Genomic DNA, 21,373 nt, shown 5'->3' on the forward strand with positions numbered 1-21,373 from the left:
CTGTCAGGGTGGAGGGAACAACAGCGATCCTGATTACAATGCGTGAGGGCACTCAGTACATGGTATGGATATGAGCGGCAGTCTAATGGAGCGTCACGGAGTAAAATCCAAGTGGGCTTTGAACCCTGGCAGGGGTGAAGAAGAGAGCCTTTTGTCTGCGCCGACCCAGTTGAGTGATACTTGCTCCCTGATGCAAAACACACAACAGTGAAAGCGAGGCGGTTTAAAGCCATCATTGTCTGTGTCGGCAGGGACCAATATTGTATTTCAATAGAGCTGTGAGCCCAAGCCTCACAAAGTCCAGAGGGGGAAAAAAGCCTTTCTCGATCCGCGTGGCTGATAGTGCCCGACAACTGCATCCATTTGCACTCTTTCTGTATTTCTTTCTTCTTCTGGCCCCTCTCACTGCCTCTTTCTTCCTCCCTTTTCGCTCACAAAAGTCCAGACAGAGCCTCAAAAACGTACCGCAAACTTTCCTGAGGCCCAATGGCGTTGTTTTTGGTGATATGTGAGGGCTGAAAACTTGCAGGCCAATCTTTCTCCAAGTACATATTTTCTTTTCATACTCATTGGTTACTAATGAGAATTTAAAAAAAACGCACAACTTGGGCAGGAAGGGTTCATATCAGAATCGTTTTTGTGCATGTGCTTAAAGCACTACGCTCTAATTACAGAAATGATAACGTAAACATGAGATTGTACCGTCTCGCTGCGAACATCTAGAGTCAGCAATGCTCTCGGCCAAGAAGTTCTTCCAGCAATTACAACATCAATTCATACTCAAACTCTGGACGCACCCCACGCTGTTTCTACAACACCCCCACCAACTAACAACTTAACAATCCAGCCAACTCACCGCACCTCAGCCAAGTTCAAAATCAAAGTATGTTTATAACCACTTCATCATTGAAAGTTAAACTTACAAGAAACAGCACTGCCATGAAGCCATTTAAACAACTCTAGGTTTCCCAGGTTTAGTGGTTTGATGTTTCATAACAGGGAAATTACTATTTGAACAATCTAAAATAGTGCTCACAAGGGGTCCTTAACATCCCTTTTGTCAGACAACATTTCTGCTGGTCTGTGTTTAAGTCTGCATGAAAATACTGAAAGACATAACTGCTAAAGTGCAAAACAGAGTTGGGAAAGCTACTTTTGAAAATGTAGCTTGCGAAGCAACATTCTCATCTCAATTTAATATGGTTTAAATATAGTCAAGCTACCCACTAATAAACTAGAGTTTAAAATAGAAATAGAAAACAGTTATTTTCAATTGTAATAGTAATTCATAAGTTTTTACTGTATTATTACTTAAATAAATGCAGCCTTGGTGAGCTTAAGGGACTTGTAAATGGAAGTGGTTAAATTGGAATCATTCATTTGATCTGTGAATCCTTAGTTTGACCAGTGAATCATATATTAACATGCAAACACTGCGAACGGACCGATTAATCGATTGAATCAGACTCAGTACTACATATGAGAAACAGCTCAATAAAATGGCATGATACAGTGAAGTAACAATTTATCACACATAATAGATAGTAATTGGAAAACCTACACCAATCTGAAAATGCGCTACTGAAAATTACATTACCCTTAGTGTCAACACTTTAGCTAAATATAGCATCAATGCATTTATAAGTTAATTGATTTAATAAATGCATGAATAAGTGTCACTAGTTAAGTTAGCCTGTATGCTAATAACATGTATTTATATAATAACAACGCAACTTTGTTATTTTGTGGTAACTGCTGTCACAAGAGATTGTTAATACTAAAACTTAACTTGACTATAATTTTGGGGTTTGTTCGATTCACATTTTTATTTACTAAGAGTACATTTGAAGTCATGCTGTTTTCTGATAGCATACATCCCTCTCGTGTTCAAATGCTTAATTATGACATAACTGAAATGAGCTAATCAATGCATATGAAACGGGCTTAGTGCACATAAGGATCCGTTGCAGCATTTGAGGCCTAGTAGTGAAGGAACCTTACTGTACCTCTGCTGGTTTCTCTCTGGTTCCTTGTGCATTGCCTTTTCGTAGGTTGATGATGTGCACCTCTTGAGGAAGACTGGTGGTTCCTCGGCTAGCACAGCCTGATAGGGCAGTAAAACTCTTTAACATGGCCTGAACCGGGTGACCCACCCCAACTGGCAAAAGTTCACAAGGGCTCCGAGACAATGGACCTGCAAATAATAGAAAACATGGCGTGAACACACATTCTAAATACACATTCTGCCTCATTATTCTGAAAACATGGTGTTTTACTTATGATACATTGTTTGACTGTTTCAATTTTATCACTAGTACAGGCTTTTACATAGAACTCTGTAAAGTCACTTCAAATCCATGCCATAAGTATGCAGAAGATCAAAGCATCCCATATGGCTATGTTCAAGCCAGTTATAATAAAAACCCTTAGCAACAAATCTGCACAATTAAAAATGAAAGCAGTGTTTTCATATTGCAGTTCTGTCATTGTTAAATGATAAGGGTCGACCATTATGCAACCATGTAAATAGACAAAACAGACAATAAATTAAGTACAGAGAAAATGGATTGTGTGGTTTAATTTATATAGTTTTTAATCATTTATAAGTAATATATTTTATTTACTATTGCATTCTGATTAACATGTATACAAAATACAAAAATGCAATACTAAATAATAAATATATTATGTATAAATTAAAATAAAAACAACTTTTTTAGATTTAGATTAGTAATAATAGTAATAATAATAATAAAAAAATATATATTTTTTTTTTTTATTTGTATATATCAATAAATAAATAAATAAATAAATAATGAATAAATAATGTGTATAATCATATACTGATTAATTATTATTATTCATAATAAAGATTATACACAAGCCACAAACACACAAGCTGGCACACAGCATACTTCCTGCTCATTACCAAGACTCTTTCTATCCATCTGTCCTCTTTAACCCTTGTATGGTGTTCGGGTCTGTTGGACCCGTTTTCATTTTTTATCAAAAGAAAAATGATACAATTAATTATTTTTTCAAACTGAGACTCATTGGCCTTGGCTCATTTTCTGTGAGGAATATATATCAGAACACATTTTCAATGAAAACACACTGTATACCCCCCCTACACATTTATATTACACACAGGATGTTCGGGTCCACTGGACCCGGGGCTAATAAAAGTGTAGAAATTGTAGGTCCTGTGTACCTTTACTCTGTCCTCCTCCTGTCAGGGCCTGCTGTTAGTGTGTGTATGTTCTTGTATATGGTTTATGAGGACACAAATGTGTATAATGACATGGGTATTACAACGTAAACATGGTTTATGACGACATCTGTGTCCTCATACTAAAACATACTAAATGGTGTTTTTTGAAATTCAAAAAATGCCAAAAGTTTTCTGTGATTGGTAAGTTTAGGGGTAGGGTTAGTGTAGGGGGATAGATTATACAGTTTGTACATTAGAAAAAACATTATGCCTATGGAGAGTGACCGTACACCACATATCCAAGTGAGTGTGTGTGTGTGTGTGTGTGTGTGTGTGTGTGTGTGTGTGTGTGTGTGTGTGTGTGTGTGTGTGTGTGTGTGTGTGTGTGTGTGTGTGTGGGTGTGTGTGTGTTTTGTGTGTGTCTGTGTGTGTGTTGTGGGTGTGTGTATGTGTGTGCATGAGTGTGTGTGTGTGCGTGCGTGTGAGAGAGAGATTGTGTGTAAGTGTGAAAGAGTGCAAGAGTGAGTTTTGTGTTTCTACTCCTGCCATTCCCACACGAGGTTGCAATTCTTAAATGTGATCTAACAAAGGTAAAGAGAAAATATTAACCATATATGCTGTTTATATTGCTTGTAATTGGGATGAAGTAAACATCTGTTGAGTATTTTAACATAACATTTTTGATAGTGTTGAATTAAAAACCCAAAAATGCAGCGGGTCCACCAGACCCACGAACACTGGCTGAGTAACAAAAATATGAACACCACACAAGGGTTAATAGCCTCTACTCTCTCTACAGTTTTTTCTCTCTCTCTCTCTCTCTCTCTCTCTCTCTCTCTCTCTCCCTAAATGGGAAGATTTACCCTCTTAATCACTTTCACAAAGCAAAAAGGCTTCACACGTTAGTGCCCTCCTATGTCAGAGACTCCTTTAATTGGCCCACATTCGAGGAGGTCAGTGAGGCTCTTACCACAGAAACTAAGCAAGCAGTGATGTGTTTGTACCGTAGAATTGGAACGGACACACGCTCTGAGCCATGACCTTGAAACACAACAGAGAAAGAGATCATGGAATAATGAGGAGAAAAACAAGCACTGTGTGAAGATAACAGCACCTAATGATACTGTTCAGCCATCGGTGATGAATGTTAAACAGGACCCTCTTGGCAGCTACATTGAAATGATGGCGAAAGGTTCAAGGTGCAGTTCCGTTTCGAATGGTCACAAGACTTGTCTGGTCTAATTCACCGCAGGTCATTAGATCTCCATTTGTGTTTAGGTTGTGCTTTAATAAGTTGGGCACCTTCCAGCTGAAGGTCAGCTTTAACAAGAGACATGCCAAATGGCAGTAAGATCACAAGGGAGGATGAATGAAGAATGTTTCTCTCGAGCTCAGATGGTAATCAGCTACCAAATCTAGTAGATGAAGGACCCATAAGGGTGTGTGTGTGTGTGTGTGTGTGTGTGTGTATGTGTGTGTGTGTGTGTGTGTGTGTGTGTGTGTGTGTGTGTGTGTGTGTGTGTGTGTGTGTGTGCAGAGGTCCCTACAGCTATGTCTCTCCTGCCAAGAGAAAGCAAAGGAGCATGGGATGATTGCATTTACCCTTTACCCATCAGCCGATAAAGCTCAGGACAACCTGGGCAGATGAGCAGACTCAGACAGTAAAGCCAGTGTGTCTCCAATGAGTCTCAAAGAAAAAAAAGATACATTGGGGAAACTTTTCATTTGAATTCATTTCAACTGTGACACATAAAAACAATTCTGTTGATTGAATAAATTTTTTTTTTTTTTTTAACGAATTAATCACAAGTTTCTGTATGACAATCAGCGTATCTTCGAATTTTTAACGCAATTTTACAGATATTGCAAGTGAAAAAGAACAAAGCATTTTGTAATTTACAATGAAAAAAAAAACATCAATTGACATTCCCACAATTCTGTTTGACACCACTCGATGGTTTTTCATTGAATAACTGTTTTCTTCTTAGTTTGTTCTTATAAGTTATGTACATTAGGGTTTTATGTTACATTTTATTTTATATAATAAGTAAATAAATATCTTACATAATAACTTCTTATTAATGTTTGTAATGTAATGTTTTTTGTTTATGTGTATGACACTGTGCACCATACCTCAGCTTGTGAAATATACGTTTTTGTTGTTTGTTTGTTTTTTTACTGTAAATTTATGGTCAATCTGTAAAACTTTTTACGGTAAAGTTCTGCTAACCACAGCTGCAAGGGTTTTTTTTACCTTAAATGGAGGAGACGTCATAATCGATTTGTATGTCTAAACACATGCATACTATTAGAGCATTGAACTTGTAAGAAGAATGCTCTTACATTCTTGCAAATGCATCACCTACTTTGACAGCACACAATCTCGGATGCAGCATTTGTGAGTGGCTAGCTATAGCCAAAATTAGATTTTGCAGATTTCATCAGAGACAGCCATTTTAGCAAGCAATATGCAGGAGAATGAGATTTCAGTTCAGAGTGGCAGAAGATAGCTAGATATTCATCTATAATCTGAATACTGATTCATCATTCAGCAGTTGTTGCAATTGTTGTTGCAGCAGTGGGGAACTGCCCACTAACCCTGAACGTAGCCAATTATTCTTAGAGCTGACTGACTGATTTTTTTTAGAAATGGTCACTTTAATGCACACATTCCTCAACCACACTGAGTGACACATGTAAACGTACAAAGTCTTTTCCTGAGGAAGTAAGCTCCCGCGAGAGAGCTTGAGGTTAAGTCCTCTTGCAGGTCTGTCTTTCTTTCTCTGTCCACGCCATGCACTCACATTTCAGCTTCAACACGACAAACACACAACCACACAACCACATGCGATAATGATCAGAAAAAACATTTGGAAACTATTATAGTGTGTGAGAGAGGGAGATAGAAAGATTCCTCTCTTCAAACTGTCTTCAGGTAAAGTGTTACGCAAAGACCGATTTTAGTTGTTCATCCAAAAATGAAGATTTGGTGATATGTTGTGCTCTCTCATGTAGTTCCAAATCCGCATTACTTTCTTTCTTGCATACAATACAAACCGCACATTACCCATAATGTGATTAAGGTGTTTACATGCCTGTTTGTTGTGATTAAAATCGGCGTACGCCACATAGTTTATTGTGAATATGGTTACTACGATTATGTAGAATATAGTCACTCCTTTCCATATATTTTAAGTAAATGAAGATAGGGGCTCCATAATAACAAAAAGTACCACAAAAGAATCATAAAAATGGCCTACAGGACTTGTGCACTATATTCCAAGTCTTCAGAAATCTTCTTTTTTACTTCTTTGTTCCACAGCATATTAGCTCTTATTAGTTTGGAATGACATTACATTATGTAGCTTAAATAATATCAGAATCAAGATATTTAGGTGACTTCCTATATACACTGCCATTGTCATTTGGGGTCAGTCAGTTTAAGGACATAATTAAATCAAAAGTGACAATAAAGAATATATAATGTTTATTTCACATGGATATAGTTATTTTGTTCTTTTTGTACATTTTACTGTATATTTTTGGTTCAATTAAATGCAGCCGGTGAGCATAGACTTCTTTCAAAAACATTAAAAAAAAATCTTACAGACCTTTTGAACAGTAAGGTATTTGTAGTGATGACAGAAACGCTTGCATTCCAGGCTTGAATGACCTCTGAATTTCAAAGGTTTTTTTTCTTTCTTTTTTTCTACAGGCTTGATCAATCTCACGCAACCCTTGACTTAATCTCGTAAGTGCGCAAGGAAACTGCACTTTGATGTGCTCTAATAAAACAGCCCTTTTTGGGAAAACACGTAGATTTAAAATCACAGATAAAGAGGTTAACAGTCACTTGTGTGACTTCAATACTCCATCCTCCTCCACTACCTCCCTCTTCCTCCCAGCGGAACAGAGTTTGTTGCCTGTCTAACCGACGGCATCACGCCTTCGTCCCTCACCAAAGGCTGAGATCACTCAAACTCACTTTTTCCTTCACAGAGTGAACAGAGGAATAACAAGCACCAGCCAGCCAGAGTCTGGAAGACGGCCAAAAGATTACAGCTCTTATTGGGCAGCCATGTTGTTTCTTTATTTAACTGCTTAGGGAAAAGGGCCCACAAGACAAAGTGCTTCGGGGAAAGAAAATACGGATGATTTGGAGAATAATAGAGGGAAGCCGAGCATTTGTTGTGTGATTCTCCAACAAAAATGGAATTGAAATCAGGGGCCATAAACAAAAATGCGTTCCCATGAAGAAAAAAATGAACCTGAATGCTTTCAATACATTCATTTTGTATAGTGTATACTTCAAGAGAGATATTTATTTTAAAAATAGGTCTTCTGTGGGAGAGTTTTATTCTAAGTTGATGAGGCAAGATTATTCTTTCAAATTATCTGGAAAAACACTACATTTTTTGAAGAATATAAAACATTAAATATAATTAAAGGGGTGGTTAATGCCCTTTCACAAGATGTAAAATAAGTCTCTGATGTCACCAGAGTGTGTATGTGAAGTTTTAGCTCAAAATACCCCACATAAATTTTTATATAGAATGTTAAAATTGTCACTTTTTGAGGGTGAGCAAAAACGCACTGTTCGGTGTCTGTTCCTTTAAAAGCAAATGAGCTGCTGCTCCCAGCACAGGGGGCGGAGCTTCATCAGCTTGCACTCACACAGACATGCACTGAACATTTCAAAAACTTTTAGCCTTTTATGTTCAAACAAGAGTCAGACAAAGATGGAGAGACTCAAGAAGAAGTGACAACATGTAGAAGCAACAGGACGTTTCTGAATGGTTAGTTGATGAATTTTTGTAGCTTATGTGTAGTTATCTTCTAGTCATTGGTTAGCATATTCTGTCTTGATAATCTATAAATCGTGTTACGTGGGCAGGGTTTATGTAATTCTAGGGTTGGTGATGTCACTAACCCGGGAGGAAGCTCATTGTAGTCCCTACCAGCCGTTTGTTGTAGTCCTTAAAAAGCTATTTCTTTAAAAGCAAATATCTCCCTTTGCTTTGAACTTTGAGCATTATAACTTTGCAGATGTCGTTTATGCTCAAACTGCAACATTACACACTAACTAAAGTTAGAAAAGTAAAATCATAATCAACCACCCCTTTAATATGTGCCATCCTTGGTGTCCTGTTGAGCTTTGGGAGACAAAAAGAAGCATTTAGTCCAACACAAGACCAATAATAGTTATTAAAACATTTCATTACATTCTCTTAATGGGCCAAATGGACTGTCCTCTCACATAGAAAGACAACCAAAGCTGTCTGAGGCTCCCAGCATATAAGAATGATTTCTGCGACACTGAAGACTGGAGTAATAGCTTATTTCCAATTTTAACAATATTTCACAACATTACTGTTTCAAATGCAGCCTTGGTGAACACCTACAACAGACACAAGCTGTGCGACAAAAGCAAATAGAACCCATTATAATCAGTGATGCTGTCTACAATGGATGCAGCGCGACACAACAACATTTCCGACAGTAAACTGACGCCCCGTTCTATTTCTGATATACTCCACTACTTCTAAAACGAAGGACAAATGGATTTGCAATGATTGCTGTCGCATCCATGGAAAGCTTCTAGCTGTTGCGGCACAACAAAAGCTGTGTCCGATGTAGACACAGTGTAAGAGACAAAAATTATCGGCTCGTCCATTAATAAGACATGGCTATCGCGTCTCGGAGTGGGTGTTGATTTCTTCAGTTCAAAATAACGAAAGAACTGTACGTTTTTATGAAATGTGGTGGAGTAAAAAGTACAATGTTATGCTTTGAAACATAGTAAAGTCAATGTAAAAGTCTCACCGAAAAATTTACTTATTTACAATATGTTACTGTCCACAACAGCTCAAATCATGCTAATTCTCATGCTAAATGCTAAATAAAAAAAGAATAATAAAAAAGTTGCGCAAATGTGCAACCGTATTGGCTCTGTTAACTTGAAGGCAGGACATTTATTGCTCAAGTTGCTTTCGATTTCTCCTATTCATTTTCCTACAAGTGGTGCATCTTGTACCCCTTTTTCTGTTTCTGGTCATAATTTATCGTTTTATGAAAGCTAAAATTGAAGTCTTTCCATCCAGTTGAGGATGACTGTTCATATCTCCATGTTTTTTCCCCCTCTTTGAGCGAGCAGAGGTCAAACTGGTCCTATCTGGCAGCTGTTAGGGTCTGTGGCTGTCTGCTAGCTCCAGGCTGGACGCCCACAGAAATACAAGAATAAGAGACACCGTTGTTCAGTTTAGCAGGCCTAAAGGCTTGAAAAGCAGCCCAGCACTCTCGCACCTTAAAGAGCTCAGCTTCAAATCCCAACACTTCAGATACACCTCTGATCTTTCTTCTAATGTTGTATTCTACCAGCTCTGCACTTTCAACCTTGGTTCCTCAAAAGACTTCTTCTTTACCCTCATGGAGGTTTCGTTGCCTTGTGTCACCTCTTTGAGGGGTTTTAGGTCTGACACCCTTTAAAGCTACTTTGTGATAATGTCTATGTGTCCAAAAAGTGCTAAATAAGTAAACATTTTAAGTTGTTATGTCATGAAATATATATACATGTATTATCCTTGATCTTGAGAAATAAAAGTTAATTGTACTATGAAAACATTATCAAACCTTGAGAGCTCAAAACTCCCTCCCCAGTCCCAAACGACCATAGAGAAAATTAGGGGTGGGCGACACGATAATAACGTATCTGCACGCGCAAAAACATCAGCACCACATCAGCAGCAGCACCGCCGATCGCCATCAGCGCTTTTATGAAGAGGACGCAACTGCACGCGCTTCGGGCATGCACGCGCATCAAGTACCGGGTTTGAGAAAACCTGGTACCGTGACGTTTAAAAAAAAATTTGTACCGACTTGGTACCGAAGTACCGGGTCTTTTGACAACACTAATCCTAGCATTAGGATCGTTTGGAAGGTAATGGTATATTGATCCTGTATCGATCTTTTCTCGTTCTCATGTCACTGTTCACTAACGCTCCAGTGGTTGGGGCCAAAGCTGCCCTGTGACGTCACAAGTCTCCGCTTTTTAGATCCTGTCGTTTGCTGGCCTTGGTTTCAATAAAAGCAGTTTTTAGAATAACAAGAAAGTTTTGAGTTTTGAAACTTACAGGGTATTTTTATAGTATAACAAACTCTTAACTGTCAAAGGATCAAGGAACATTTGAATTCTCTCCTTTAACACCGTAAACAATATGTACTTTAAACAAATGTATTTTCTAGCTCCAGATGAACTGTGTAATGTAAACACATACTGCGCTGCAAAAAAAAAAAAAAAAAAAAACATTGTGACAACCTGTCAAAGCCTCTGCTGCCTTGCAAAGAGAAATATGTTACTAACGCCCACATGCACCTGTTTCATTGATGCTCAGTGACAAACCCACACCACATCTGTAACTGGGTCTATACCATACATTTCTGACAACACACACACACACACAGCTCCCTGCCATTTACAGTAAATTCACTTCTATCTCCACCAGCATCATTATCTTGCTTACTTGCAAAAATATTGCATTTGCACCTCTGAACAGAGAAACCACACACACACATCCTGTCACAAATTCTGAGGTGGGGAAATACAAACAGTGTCCGAACTCACACTTGCAAATGAAATGACCTGAATGGCAGGTTGTGGGTAAAACCGAGAGAAAACAAAAAAAAACACAAAAAAAATCCCACACTGTTCTGTACAAATGAGACGGTACAGCAGAAAATAGACATGATAGCGCAGTAGAGTGTGTACAAAAGTAAGAGTGTAAGAGAGTGTCCACACAAGCAGTGCACGTGTATGCCACCCCCGTTGAGCTCATACAGTGAGAAGCGTCGATGCATGACTTTCCGGAGCTTTACGTGGGACCACGTGTTTGAGCTTCCATACTGTACAACACAGAAACTATTCAGAGTGCTCACTGAGAGTGAAAAAGTGAAAGATGTGAAAAGAAGAACCCCTGCATCTGATGAGGCCCAAAAACCTTTTTGCTGCTCTTGAGAGCTTTGCAGGAATAGTTCACACCAAAATGAAAGCTCTGTCATCTTTTTCTTTCTCATGTCGTTCCAAACCTGACTGACTTTCTTCAGTGGAACACAAAAGGAGCAATTCTGTAGATTGTGCTGGTTGCTCTTTTCCATGCAATTACAATGAATGGGTACTGAAGATTTCAAGCTTCAAAAGGGGGTAAAAGCCCCATTAAAATATTATGGACTAAAAGTAGTCCATAAGTGCATACAAGTCTTTTAATGTAATTTTGTGTGAGGAATAGACCAAAGTGTAAAGGAATAGTTCATTCGAATTGAAAATTCACTCACCCTCATTTAGTTCCAAACCTGCACTTTTATCTTCTGCGGAAGACAACATAAGATATATTGAAGAATGTTAGGGTCCAAACAACATTGGACCCCACTGACTTTAATTGTTTTGGTAAGAAAGCACATTTTTGAAAATATCTTATTTGTGTTCCAGAGTAGAAAGATAGTTATACATAGTGTTGGGAATCGAAAATCGATTCCAATTCTGGATTCGGATACTTAAGGTCAGGAATCGGATACTTGTTATAAAATTAAACTTCAGTTCCTCTTATCAATTCCTTTGTGTGCATTTTAATATGAATTTAAACCATTAAAGCACAAGAAGACCTGCTGTTTTCTGTGCTGCTCACACATCCAAAAAGTGAGCACAGAAATCCGCCTCTAATTCTGAATAGTGCGCGATACTGAAGTTCTCTTCCCCATCTTGCACTTGAACGGACAAATACACACAAAAATATGTTAAAATATCCTCGTAAACACAGTTGGCTCTGTCTTAAGTGAACGTAAAGTTTATGTCTTAAGTTGACAAAGACAACGCATAGCAGTATATTGGATCCGTGCAGCTCTTAAAGTGACAGCAGCCTAATAGTTCTGCTGCCGTCTCTATAATAACGTTAATCAAACAATAAATGACAAAGAGAAAAATTCATTAGCTGTTCTTGACTGAATACATTTTAATCAACTATATTTGTAATGTATATTTTAATTTATAAATTGCAGTGTTATTTTACTGATAACAGTTTCTGTATCTGAATACCTGAAAATCTTAAAACACTGTTTATTTCAATCGTATATTTGTTCAGGTGTATTTATTTGTGCAATTTCTAATTTATTTATTTATTTTTATTCAGTGTTTACATGCCTTTAATAATACCTGAAATTTATATTAGGCTAGTTGTTTTTGCTATGGTATTTTTAAACTATAGTTTAAAAAAGCAAAAGTTCCTTGTTTAAGTGTTATTTAGCCTGTTGAATTTTGTTCATGGTATTCAGCTACAATGAAATGTTTTGCAATCAGACTTAGAGTAAATGTAAACATACGGGGTTTTTTTTTTTACCTTATTGGAATCGAAATAAGGAATCAATAAGAATCGGAATCAATAAGCAGAATCGGAAATTGTTAAAATTCAAACGATAACCATTGTCATACAGGTCTGAAACAGCATTTGGTGAGTAAATGAGTACAAAATTTACAAACTATCCCTTTAAATCAACTCAATCAATCAAATTTGTGAATGAATCAATTTCAGACCAGTTTTATGAACTCGATAAAGTGATTCTTTGAAAAGATTTAACTCAAAAGAAGTAGTTTTTCAGTAAATAACTACATTAAATTTCAATTCTAAGCAATAACACAAAGTGACTGATAGTAGAGCGCAGAGTAGCCCAGACAACTCTTTTATGGTGCTTTTGCATCATTTTTGAAGCTTTAAAGTTTTTAAATTTATTGTAATTTGGCAGAAATGAGCAACCAGCTCAGTCTTCAAAGTTTCTCCATTTTGGTTCCACAAAAGAAACTTGGAGTTTCATAGCATGGGGGAGTAAAGTAAGACTTTTAATTTTTAGGTGAAGTATTGCTTACAGAAGCAGAAAATAGAAAGGGACTCTGACACTTCACTCTCACTTCACTTTTAATTCACCACCAGTTTGCTTTTATGTCCTCGGATCTTCTGAGAATTATTGTTGCTTTCACACAGATTAAATCTTCAGGGTAAAATAACAGAGAGTTATCTCAAACCGCAGATACTCAAAGCAGTTCTTGAGCATTATTGAATTTAGAGAGTGAGTGAAACATGGCTAAGGTCACATGGAGAGGCAGGAAATGCTCTCGTAGAAATTCAAAACAAGAACATTTCTGGCACTGAGGGTACTCAAATTACTTCTGAAGTGCCCACTTAAAATGAAGCTAGAAACTTCCAAGAAAAATACTTGATTCATAGACACTTTTGGTAAAAGGCCAAGGGCCTGGATTTGGGCACAGGAAATGATGTCAGTCCCTCATTGCCAGCAAAACCAAATCTGATACAGCTTTTCTAAAGAGAAGAAAACAAACCCTCTAACTCAACATGCACAACACTACAATGTACTTTTCATTCTCATTGTACCTGGATGTGAAATTCAAAAAAAAAAAAAAAACACACAATATATGTTCAGAATATGTGTTCTTGGACATATTATGAATGATTCTGTGCACATTATTTAAAAAATGTAACTACATATTTTGTCAGTCATCTTATATTAATAATCATGTTATTACTATGTAACTATTATGTAACAACTATGTAATAACTAGTCTTCTAAATATCCACCTGTATTTTTCAGCCTGTCAATTTTTTACAATCCAATCAATTTACAATAGATAACACCAATTCAACACCAACACATGTATTCTCATCCTTTTCCACTTCAAAATCATTAAATTAATAAAGTAAAATGTGATGCGATCTGGGAAAACCAGTCGGATGTCGCACTGGTACGTTTTCAGTACGGTCTAAAAATAGGTTGAATGTCAGTTTTTTGTTAGTTTTTTTGTCAAAATTGGGTTTTCAGTAAATTATTATTCTATAACATCTTGTCTATCATCTCTAAATATATCTTGGCAAAATTCAATAGTTTAGTGCAGAAAAATAGCGATTTATAGTGGCAAGCTGAAAAGACTGTCTTTCTCTTTAAGAACACGCACGGCGGAGGTGCCAACAAAAAATATTCGCCCATAGCTCTCCTTCTCTTAAGGCGAGACACTACAGGTGAATAGGGTAAAATTTTGAAATAATAGATATCACCATGAAACTTCCTCAGTTGATTACTTACACAAGTATATAAAAAAAATGTATTACAAGTTTTAGAAAATTGTATGTTTAATTATGCAAATTAGGCATTATCTCATTAAATATGCACGATTTTGCATATATTTTCGGTAGATAGATCTGAACATATGATAAAGCCAGGTGCAACATTCTTTTTTCGTTGTTTACACACAAGATGAAAATAAAAACTTCAGGAGGGATTTCAGGAGCTTTCATTACCTAGGAAATCAAAATATACTGTCCATAGCCATAAAAATAGATTTTCGCCATATTTTTTTTATTAAAATGTCACATAAATCAGGCCAGGAATGATTTATTAACAAATCCCTCTGAAAATATCTTCAGAATACTGCTAAGTGTATAACTGGAAAGTTTGGTGTGCACAGGTGCTACACAGGCTGAGAAGTTTATACTGGAGAATGAAAAACTCATTTTGAGAAAACGGCAGTTAAAGATTTAAATAGCTCTAAATGAGAAATCGTAGTTAGCTTTAAATCCCCCTTTGGACATTCACGATTGGTTACTGATAGAAAGGAAATGCCCATATTTGGGTTACATAGCGTTGTGCAGGAGACTCAGAGCTTTACAGCGATACCGGTCATGACAGACTTCAGTAAACAGACAGAACTCGGCATGTCACGTTGGAATGCTAACTTCCTGGTAAATTCAGGAGAAACTTACTGCCGCAAGTAAACAAAATGTAATAAAATAAACATTTTAATGTATATTTTCAACGTTTTCTTTATAGCAGCTTGAAAGAACACATATTGAAGGAGTAAACTAGCCCAAAATCTCAAAACTGACCACTGCATGAAAATTGATGTTTTTGCCTGCCGTGTCTTGCCTTAACACTACAAAGACAGTTCACCTAGCAAAATAAACCACATAACATCTAGAATAAAGGTATATCAATGCGCATTTCCCACCAGTCCTGTGTAAATTACAACGGCATGCAAGGTTTTTTTTTTCGGGGGGGGGGGGGGGGGGGGGGGGGGGGGGGGTTATCCAACGTTATTGTGAGATGCGGAGCACAAGAGAACAACGGAGTCTGAAGTAGCTGCTCGCTTAAAAGATCTTGCTCGCCTCTCAATCGTCCAATTTCAAAACTGTTTTCACAGGATGAATTTTGAGTTAGTAAGCTTTGGAATGATACCTAATCTATGATGATTGCTAAAATATGTGATATGAAAAAAAGGCAATAAAAAAAGAGCACCAATCGTCCCGCTAGCAGGACGTGACTGTTAATCAAACCTGTTTTTCTCAAAATTCCGTTTCTGAAAATCATAGCGATCAGCTGACTTGAGATAACCATAAAGCCATTGTCGTTACCGACAAACGATGAAAGAAATAAAAACAGATTTGGAAATTGCTTAAAACCAGCTTTAACATGGTATCGTAATAGATGAAATTTCACCATGTGATGGGTTTTCCCAGATCGCATCACAAATGGTTTATGAGCAACATTTAACATTAAATACATCATCAGTATTTCAGACACACCTTGAAGAGAAACAATGTTCCAACCATGCTGAGCTATGTTACATAACCTGAAACCTGATCATGTGCAGCAAAGCTATAAAGAATATGTTTTTAATTAAACTAAACCACCGTAAGTCTAGTCTCATGACAGTAAATGGGAACAGAGGAGGATGTAGGCTCTGAGGGGTCACAGATTCAGCATGGTGGACTCTATCTACATAAACCATAAGGAAACAAATCTTTGTTCTCATATAGAATGAGGGATTAAGTCCAATCCTCAAAACCTTCTGCCTCTTTGCTGCTCTATGAAATTCCCAGGCTCTATGAAGCACATTTAATGAACACAATATTCTCCCTGCTTGTGTTTTTATCTGTATGCTGCTTATCCTACTGTAACTCACCCCCATTCCAGCCAGAGGCCACAAATACAGGAAGCCAATGTACTCCTTAGAAGGGAATAGAGGGAGTTAAGTTCATCTGTCTGTGGATGAAATATGGTTTCACAGAATGCCATTGAGAAGCAACATGTAGGTGAAGAGAGGGGTAGAGAATATGGACGAAAGACACGAAAAGGTAGTGGGAGGTAATTCTGCACGCTGTTAGCAGATGTCATAAACTTCAGCATCACTGTGATGTTAAACCAGCATCTATCAAATGCCAGAAGAAGCTATTTTAACATTAAGTGTTTGGTTTTAAACAACTAAATTCTCAGTTACAGTTCTTTTTCGAAAACATGAGGGCATGAAAAACATTCATGTCGAGGAGAGTAGAGGGCTGATCAAGGTATGGCAATGACTTTGTCTCAAAACCTACTGATATGCTAAAGGCCTACATATGCATCTAGGGTCCAAAAAAAAAAAAAAAACATAAAATTAATTTATGCTCCTTATAAAGTTACTGACCAACTGGCGAATAACCACTTTTTACTCACATTTGGCACTTGATGAGTGTTAATTTTGGAACCCTTTGGCGGCCATCTAGCATCCTGTAAAGGAACTGCAATTGACAGATTTAAGACACACTTCACCGGCGACATAGTCACTTATGTGGCATATAAATAGAAAACATCTTTTGAACCCCACGCAACACTTGTTCACACTACACAACCAGGTTTCTTGTCATCTGTCATCGTCTTCATTGCAGTGCGCATTCTATACAACACAACACTGACAATGTGCACAAACTACAACACATTTGGTAAAGAGGCAGTCCCAACCAACAGCGGAAAATTTTCTCACATAAATTCATGCAAGTGATTGCGAGATTTTTCCTTTTTTACCATCTGCGCTGTGATTGGCTGGATTATTTCCAACTTGTCACTGCATTGCACACACTACAAGATCACGAGGCCATAATATCAAACTGGTTTGAAAATATCACACCGTCTGTGACTGCTTGAGAAAGGAGAATGCAACAAACACAGATTTGGCCGTGATCCGGAGCTTTGTCGCAGACCTTGGAAATCTGTCTGCGACAGCAAAAGTTGTGTAGTGTGAGCTTGCCTTGAACTAAATCCTTCAGAATGAGCAACCCTTTGTTCCATGTCCAAATATGTTACCAGGTGTATTTTCGTGTATGGATGAAGAGCTGTAAATCAGTGTCGGGGCAAAAGGTTCAGGGACAATCGTGGCATTGAACCTCAGATGTTAAAGCGCGTATCGATGGGGACACATCTTTCATTTCTCAGGCAGGAGGAGAGAGAGAGGAAGAGGCAGCTCCAGGGTCAGAGTAAAATTCAGGCCACAGTTACAAGTCTAGAGAGACGGCAAAGCTCACATAATACGTTTCCTCCGTCCTGCTCTCATTTTGTCTCTCTCTCTCTCTCTCTCTCTCTCTCTCTCTCTCTCATCGGTACTCCTAAGGTAGGTATAAATCAATGGTCTTTGAAGTAAAACATGACATGGCCATTTCCCAGAGGACAGGAGAAGAAAAGAGGAGAGGAAGACTTTCAACAAACAGGTCGACAGCTGCTCCATACAGACCTGCACATGTGTGTGCACGACCGGCTTTAATGTCCGACCTGCCGAAACATACAGTCTGACTGCTGACACACACGTAAAGAAACAGGAATGTATGCTTCATACATCAACATGCACATGACAAGGGAGATAGAGAGCAGCTTAGCTAACATTACAACAGCAAGAGCACAGGCAAGATGCATACAACTCATTCTCATGGTAAATCGTAACTATTGTAAGTTTTGGTGAACTGGCGAATTTCCATGACATTATGTGGTGGAATAAAATGGTATTGGTAAACAGGTACACTGACTTTTGTAAAAAAAAAAAAAAAAAAAAAACTTTAATGAGGGCATAGTTGTTCAGTGTAAAGGGAATAACTCCACAACTATGTGACAGAATAATAATTTTACTTTATGATGGATTTTCATAGACTGAACGTCTGGGTCTGCAACAAGGGCAAAACAATTAAAGCTACACATAGTAGTCATTTGAAAAGTGGCAAAAATGAATGATGAAGGCATGGTTAAAAATTTTCAAGACAATTGTAATGTTTTGAAATCCGTTACATTTTAATAAATATCAACCCTTAAAAATGCCCAAAGATGAAGAAGCAGACAAATACTGCCGTGTAAAAAAACATAACTTAGTTTTTGGTCGAAAATGAGTTATTGACATTTTTGGCACATTCAAGACCTCCTTTATCATGTGGATAAGCATCTTGAGTCAATTCCGTTGTTTTTTCGAGAAAATAATGGGTTGTCTTAACAGTAACTTACAAAAGCCCATGAGAAACCAAGGCAGAACACCGTAACACCACTTACCGCTCTTTGGCTTTGCTTTGGAACACTCAAATTGAGTTACGGTACTCTGCCTTTGTTTAGCCGTGCGTCAATATGAAGATACTGTGCCGGTGTTCTATCAAATAATGCTACCTATCATTGTACGGTGTTCTGCCTTTGTTTTAATGTCCATTCAAATTGAAATAACGGTGTAGCCTGTGTACTTTGTACAGCTGCCATCAGTCCCTGTAACTTCTGATGTCTTCAGAGCTTTGTCCTGCACAAACGCGGTCAGAACATTTAATATGGTCTGAATCCGCTCCATTGACAAACGTGCGATATCGATCGTGAAGGATATATGCAGAGTTGACAGAAAAATTGTACACATGCCGTAGCAGATGAATACAACAAAGAACTAAAGCCCCGCCTCACCCAGTTCGGGTACCGGACCTGGTTGAAACACTCATGCATCTAGCTGGCAGAGTGCCAAAGCTTCTAAACCCCGCTCTAAACACGGTCGGGACAATGCTGGACTAATATATCACAGGGAGTGTTAATAATGAAGCAAGAAGGGTATATTGGTGCATACAACATAATGAAGCAAGTGCTGGTGCATACAACATCAGACCAACAGTTACTTAGCAAGTCTTATGCCACTCTGTACCAATTGAAGATACTCTTTACTGCTATGGAGGTATTTTGTCATGTCTAATGTATTAATAATGCCATCAGAATGCAACCAAAGCACAGGATAGCAATAAGTAGATGGCTATAAGTAATTGTAAATCATACAAAATAAATGCCATGATCACTAGATTTTATACAGGTGTTACTATAATGATGTTGTTAATGGTGATCAGCAACCAAATATTGATAATGTGGAAGTTACTGCCTTTTGCCTTATCATGACTTCTTACTTTTTGCTGACAATCCAAAGGCAGAGTACAGTAACTTTAAAATAGAGGTCAAAAGTCAAGTTTGAGCTCAAGATTTTTTTTATGTAGATAATTTTCATTACTAAAACATCTAATTGCCAGATTTCCAGTGTCCTACCTATAATTAATTTGGCGGGACAACTAAAAATCTTTAAAGTCATTTTTCTCAGTTCCACACTCTAGCGAGTTAAAGGAAGCACTGCTACTTCTGTGGAGTGATTTACTCCAACTCTGAGCGAACTCTCTGCTCCTCACCACGGGGCTTCTCAGGTGCTGCGAGCAAATCACTCCGCCCATGTAGCAGTGCTTCACCTTCTGAGAATATAGTTCCCAGTATGTATACGGTTAGAAGACGGCTGTGTCTCATGTGACCTTGTTATTTGTACACACTGTGACTATACAAATCACAACATGTAAATAGGAAAATGTTGGCGTTATTTTGTCACTTATTGGGAGCAGTATGCTAGCTGGAGCCGTTTACCTCCAGTCTTTGTGCTAAGCTAGACTAGCGGTGAGTGCGTCAGACAAGAGTTACGGCACGCACGGAGATGAAAAGGGTATGGATTTATCTAACTCTGGGGGATACGGTGAATAAGATAAAGTCCCAAAAAGTCGGCGTGTTCCTTTAAGGTCTTTTGCCTTTGTAGGGCAGAATACAAAGGATTGCAATAGATCACCAAGATCAACAGAGAAAGACAATAACAGACACACAATCTCTCTAAGAATGCTATTGATTTGGCAGTCACATGATCAAAATCAATAGTTTATCAATCAAAACCACCATGGAACAGCAGGACATTCATGGTGTTTGATTGGTAGAAAATAGTCCTCCATTCAGTCAGGCAGGGAAGAGTGCTTTTCAATGATACTTGTACAGCTTGTTCCCTGTAGTGCCTCTTACAGTAATGGCAAACTAAACATTCCTCTGACCTCACTGCATTGTCAGCATAAGAACAGCACAGCACAACTACTGGCTGACTCCTCGAAAATGGGGTGCACAAAGGGGAACATGCCTTCTCACTAGTTTTTAGCAGATACCTTTTCTTTTTTCAATCAGAAAACAGTCCCTCTTTGAGGTCCTTGGATATACTTCAAGTATAGATTTCTTGTTTTAACATACAATGATTCAAGCCAAGACTAAATTTCTTCATGAAGTAGTTCAAGAATGTGTAAATTTCATCAGTAATGTTCACAAAGAAACACACATGCACACACGTAGAAGAGTCTCTTATGTAATAGCACCTGAATAAACTTGAGGCAACTGTTGTCTGTAGCACATAAACAGGGAAAGAGAGGGTCCAATATCAGAGTAAACACTTCAAGTCCTGTGGCTATTTGGACAGCGATTCTTCTTCCCTCCATGGCAGCTCTTCTACTAGGACTCTCCCCAGATAAACAAAGACGTCATGTTTCTCGAGTCATCGGTTAGAGCCACCACATCCTCTCTGAAGATATGCTCCAAACCTTCCAAATCTATACAATTTTAACAAAAAACAATGGGAAAACAGGGATTCTTTTATAAAAATAAAAATAAAATCTTATTGTGTCATATATTGTTTATAATGAATTGATTGAGGAATACTAAGAAGGTTGATGTCTAACTTGAATGACGTTGTGGATCACTAAATACCCAAGGTATGCGTTTAAGGGTTAATATATATTAATATTTTAGTTTTCAGCTACTAATAAGAGAGTTCTGTGACTATTTAGATTTTCTCACTAAATCAGCACAGAAAATGCAAAAACAAAAAACAACAACAGCAAAAAAAAACTTGCCATCCATATGGGTCTGGTCATTTGTTTGAGAAGTTAATCTTCAAAATGGCTCAAGCTAAACAGGCTTATCGGTGAATGTGTGTTATACATTTTAAAT

General features: G+C 37.7%; 1 protein-coding gene across 1 annotated transcript in view; it reads right to left on the reverse strand.

Annotated features, from left to right (window-relative positions):
• tgfbr3 (transforming growth factor, beta receptor III) overlaps nt 1-21,373 on the reverse strand; it is a 109,167-nt gene that overhangs the window by 70,801 nt on the left and 16,993 nt on the right. Inside the window, exon 3 of the mRNA XM_084129511.1 lies at nt 2,007-2,194. Within this exon, the coding sequence (XP_083985637.1) occupies nt 2,007-2,194 (188 nt within the window). The remainder of the gene's footprint in view (nt 1-2,006; nt 2,195-21,373) is intronic.

Source organism: Abramis brama, assembly GCF_963993115.1.
Source record: "Abramis brama genome assembly, chromosome: 11".
NCBI classification, from domain to species: Eukaryota; Metazoa; Chordata; class Actinopteri; order Cypriniformes; family Leuciscidae; genus Abramis; species Abramis brama.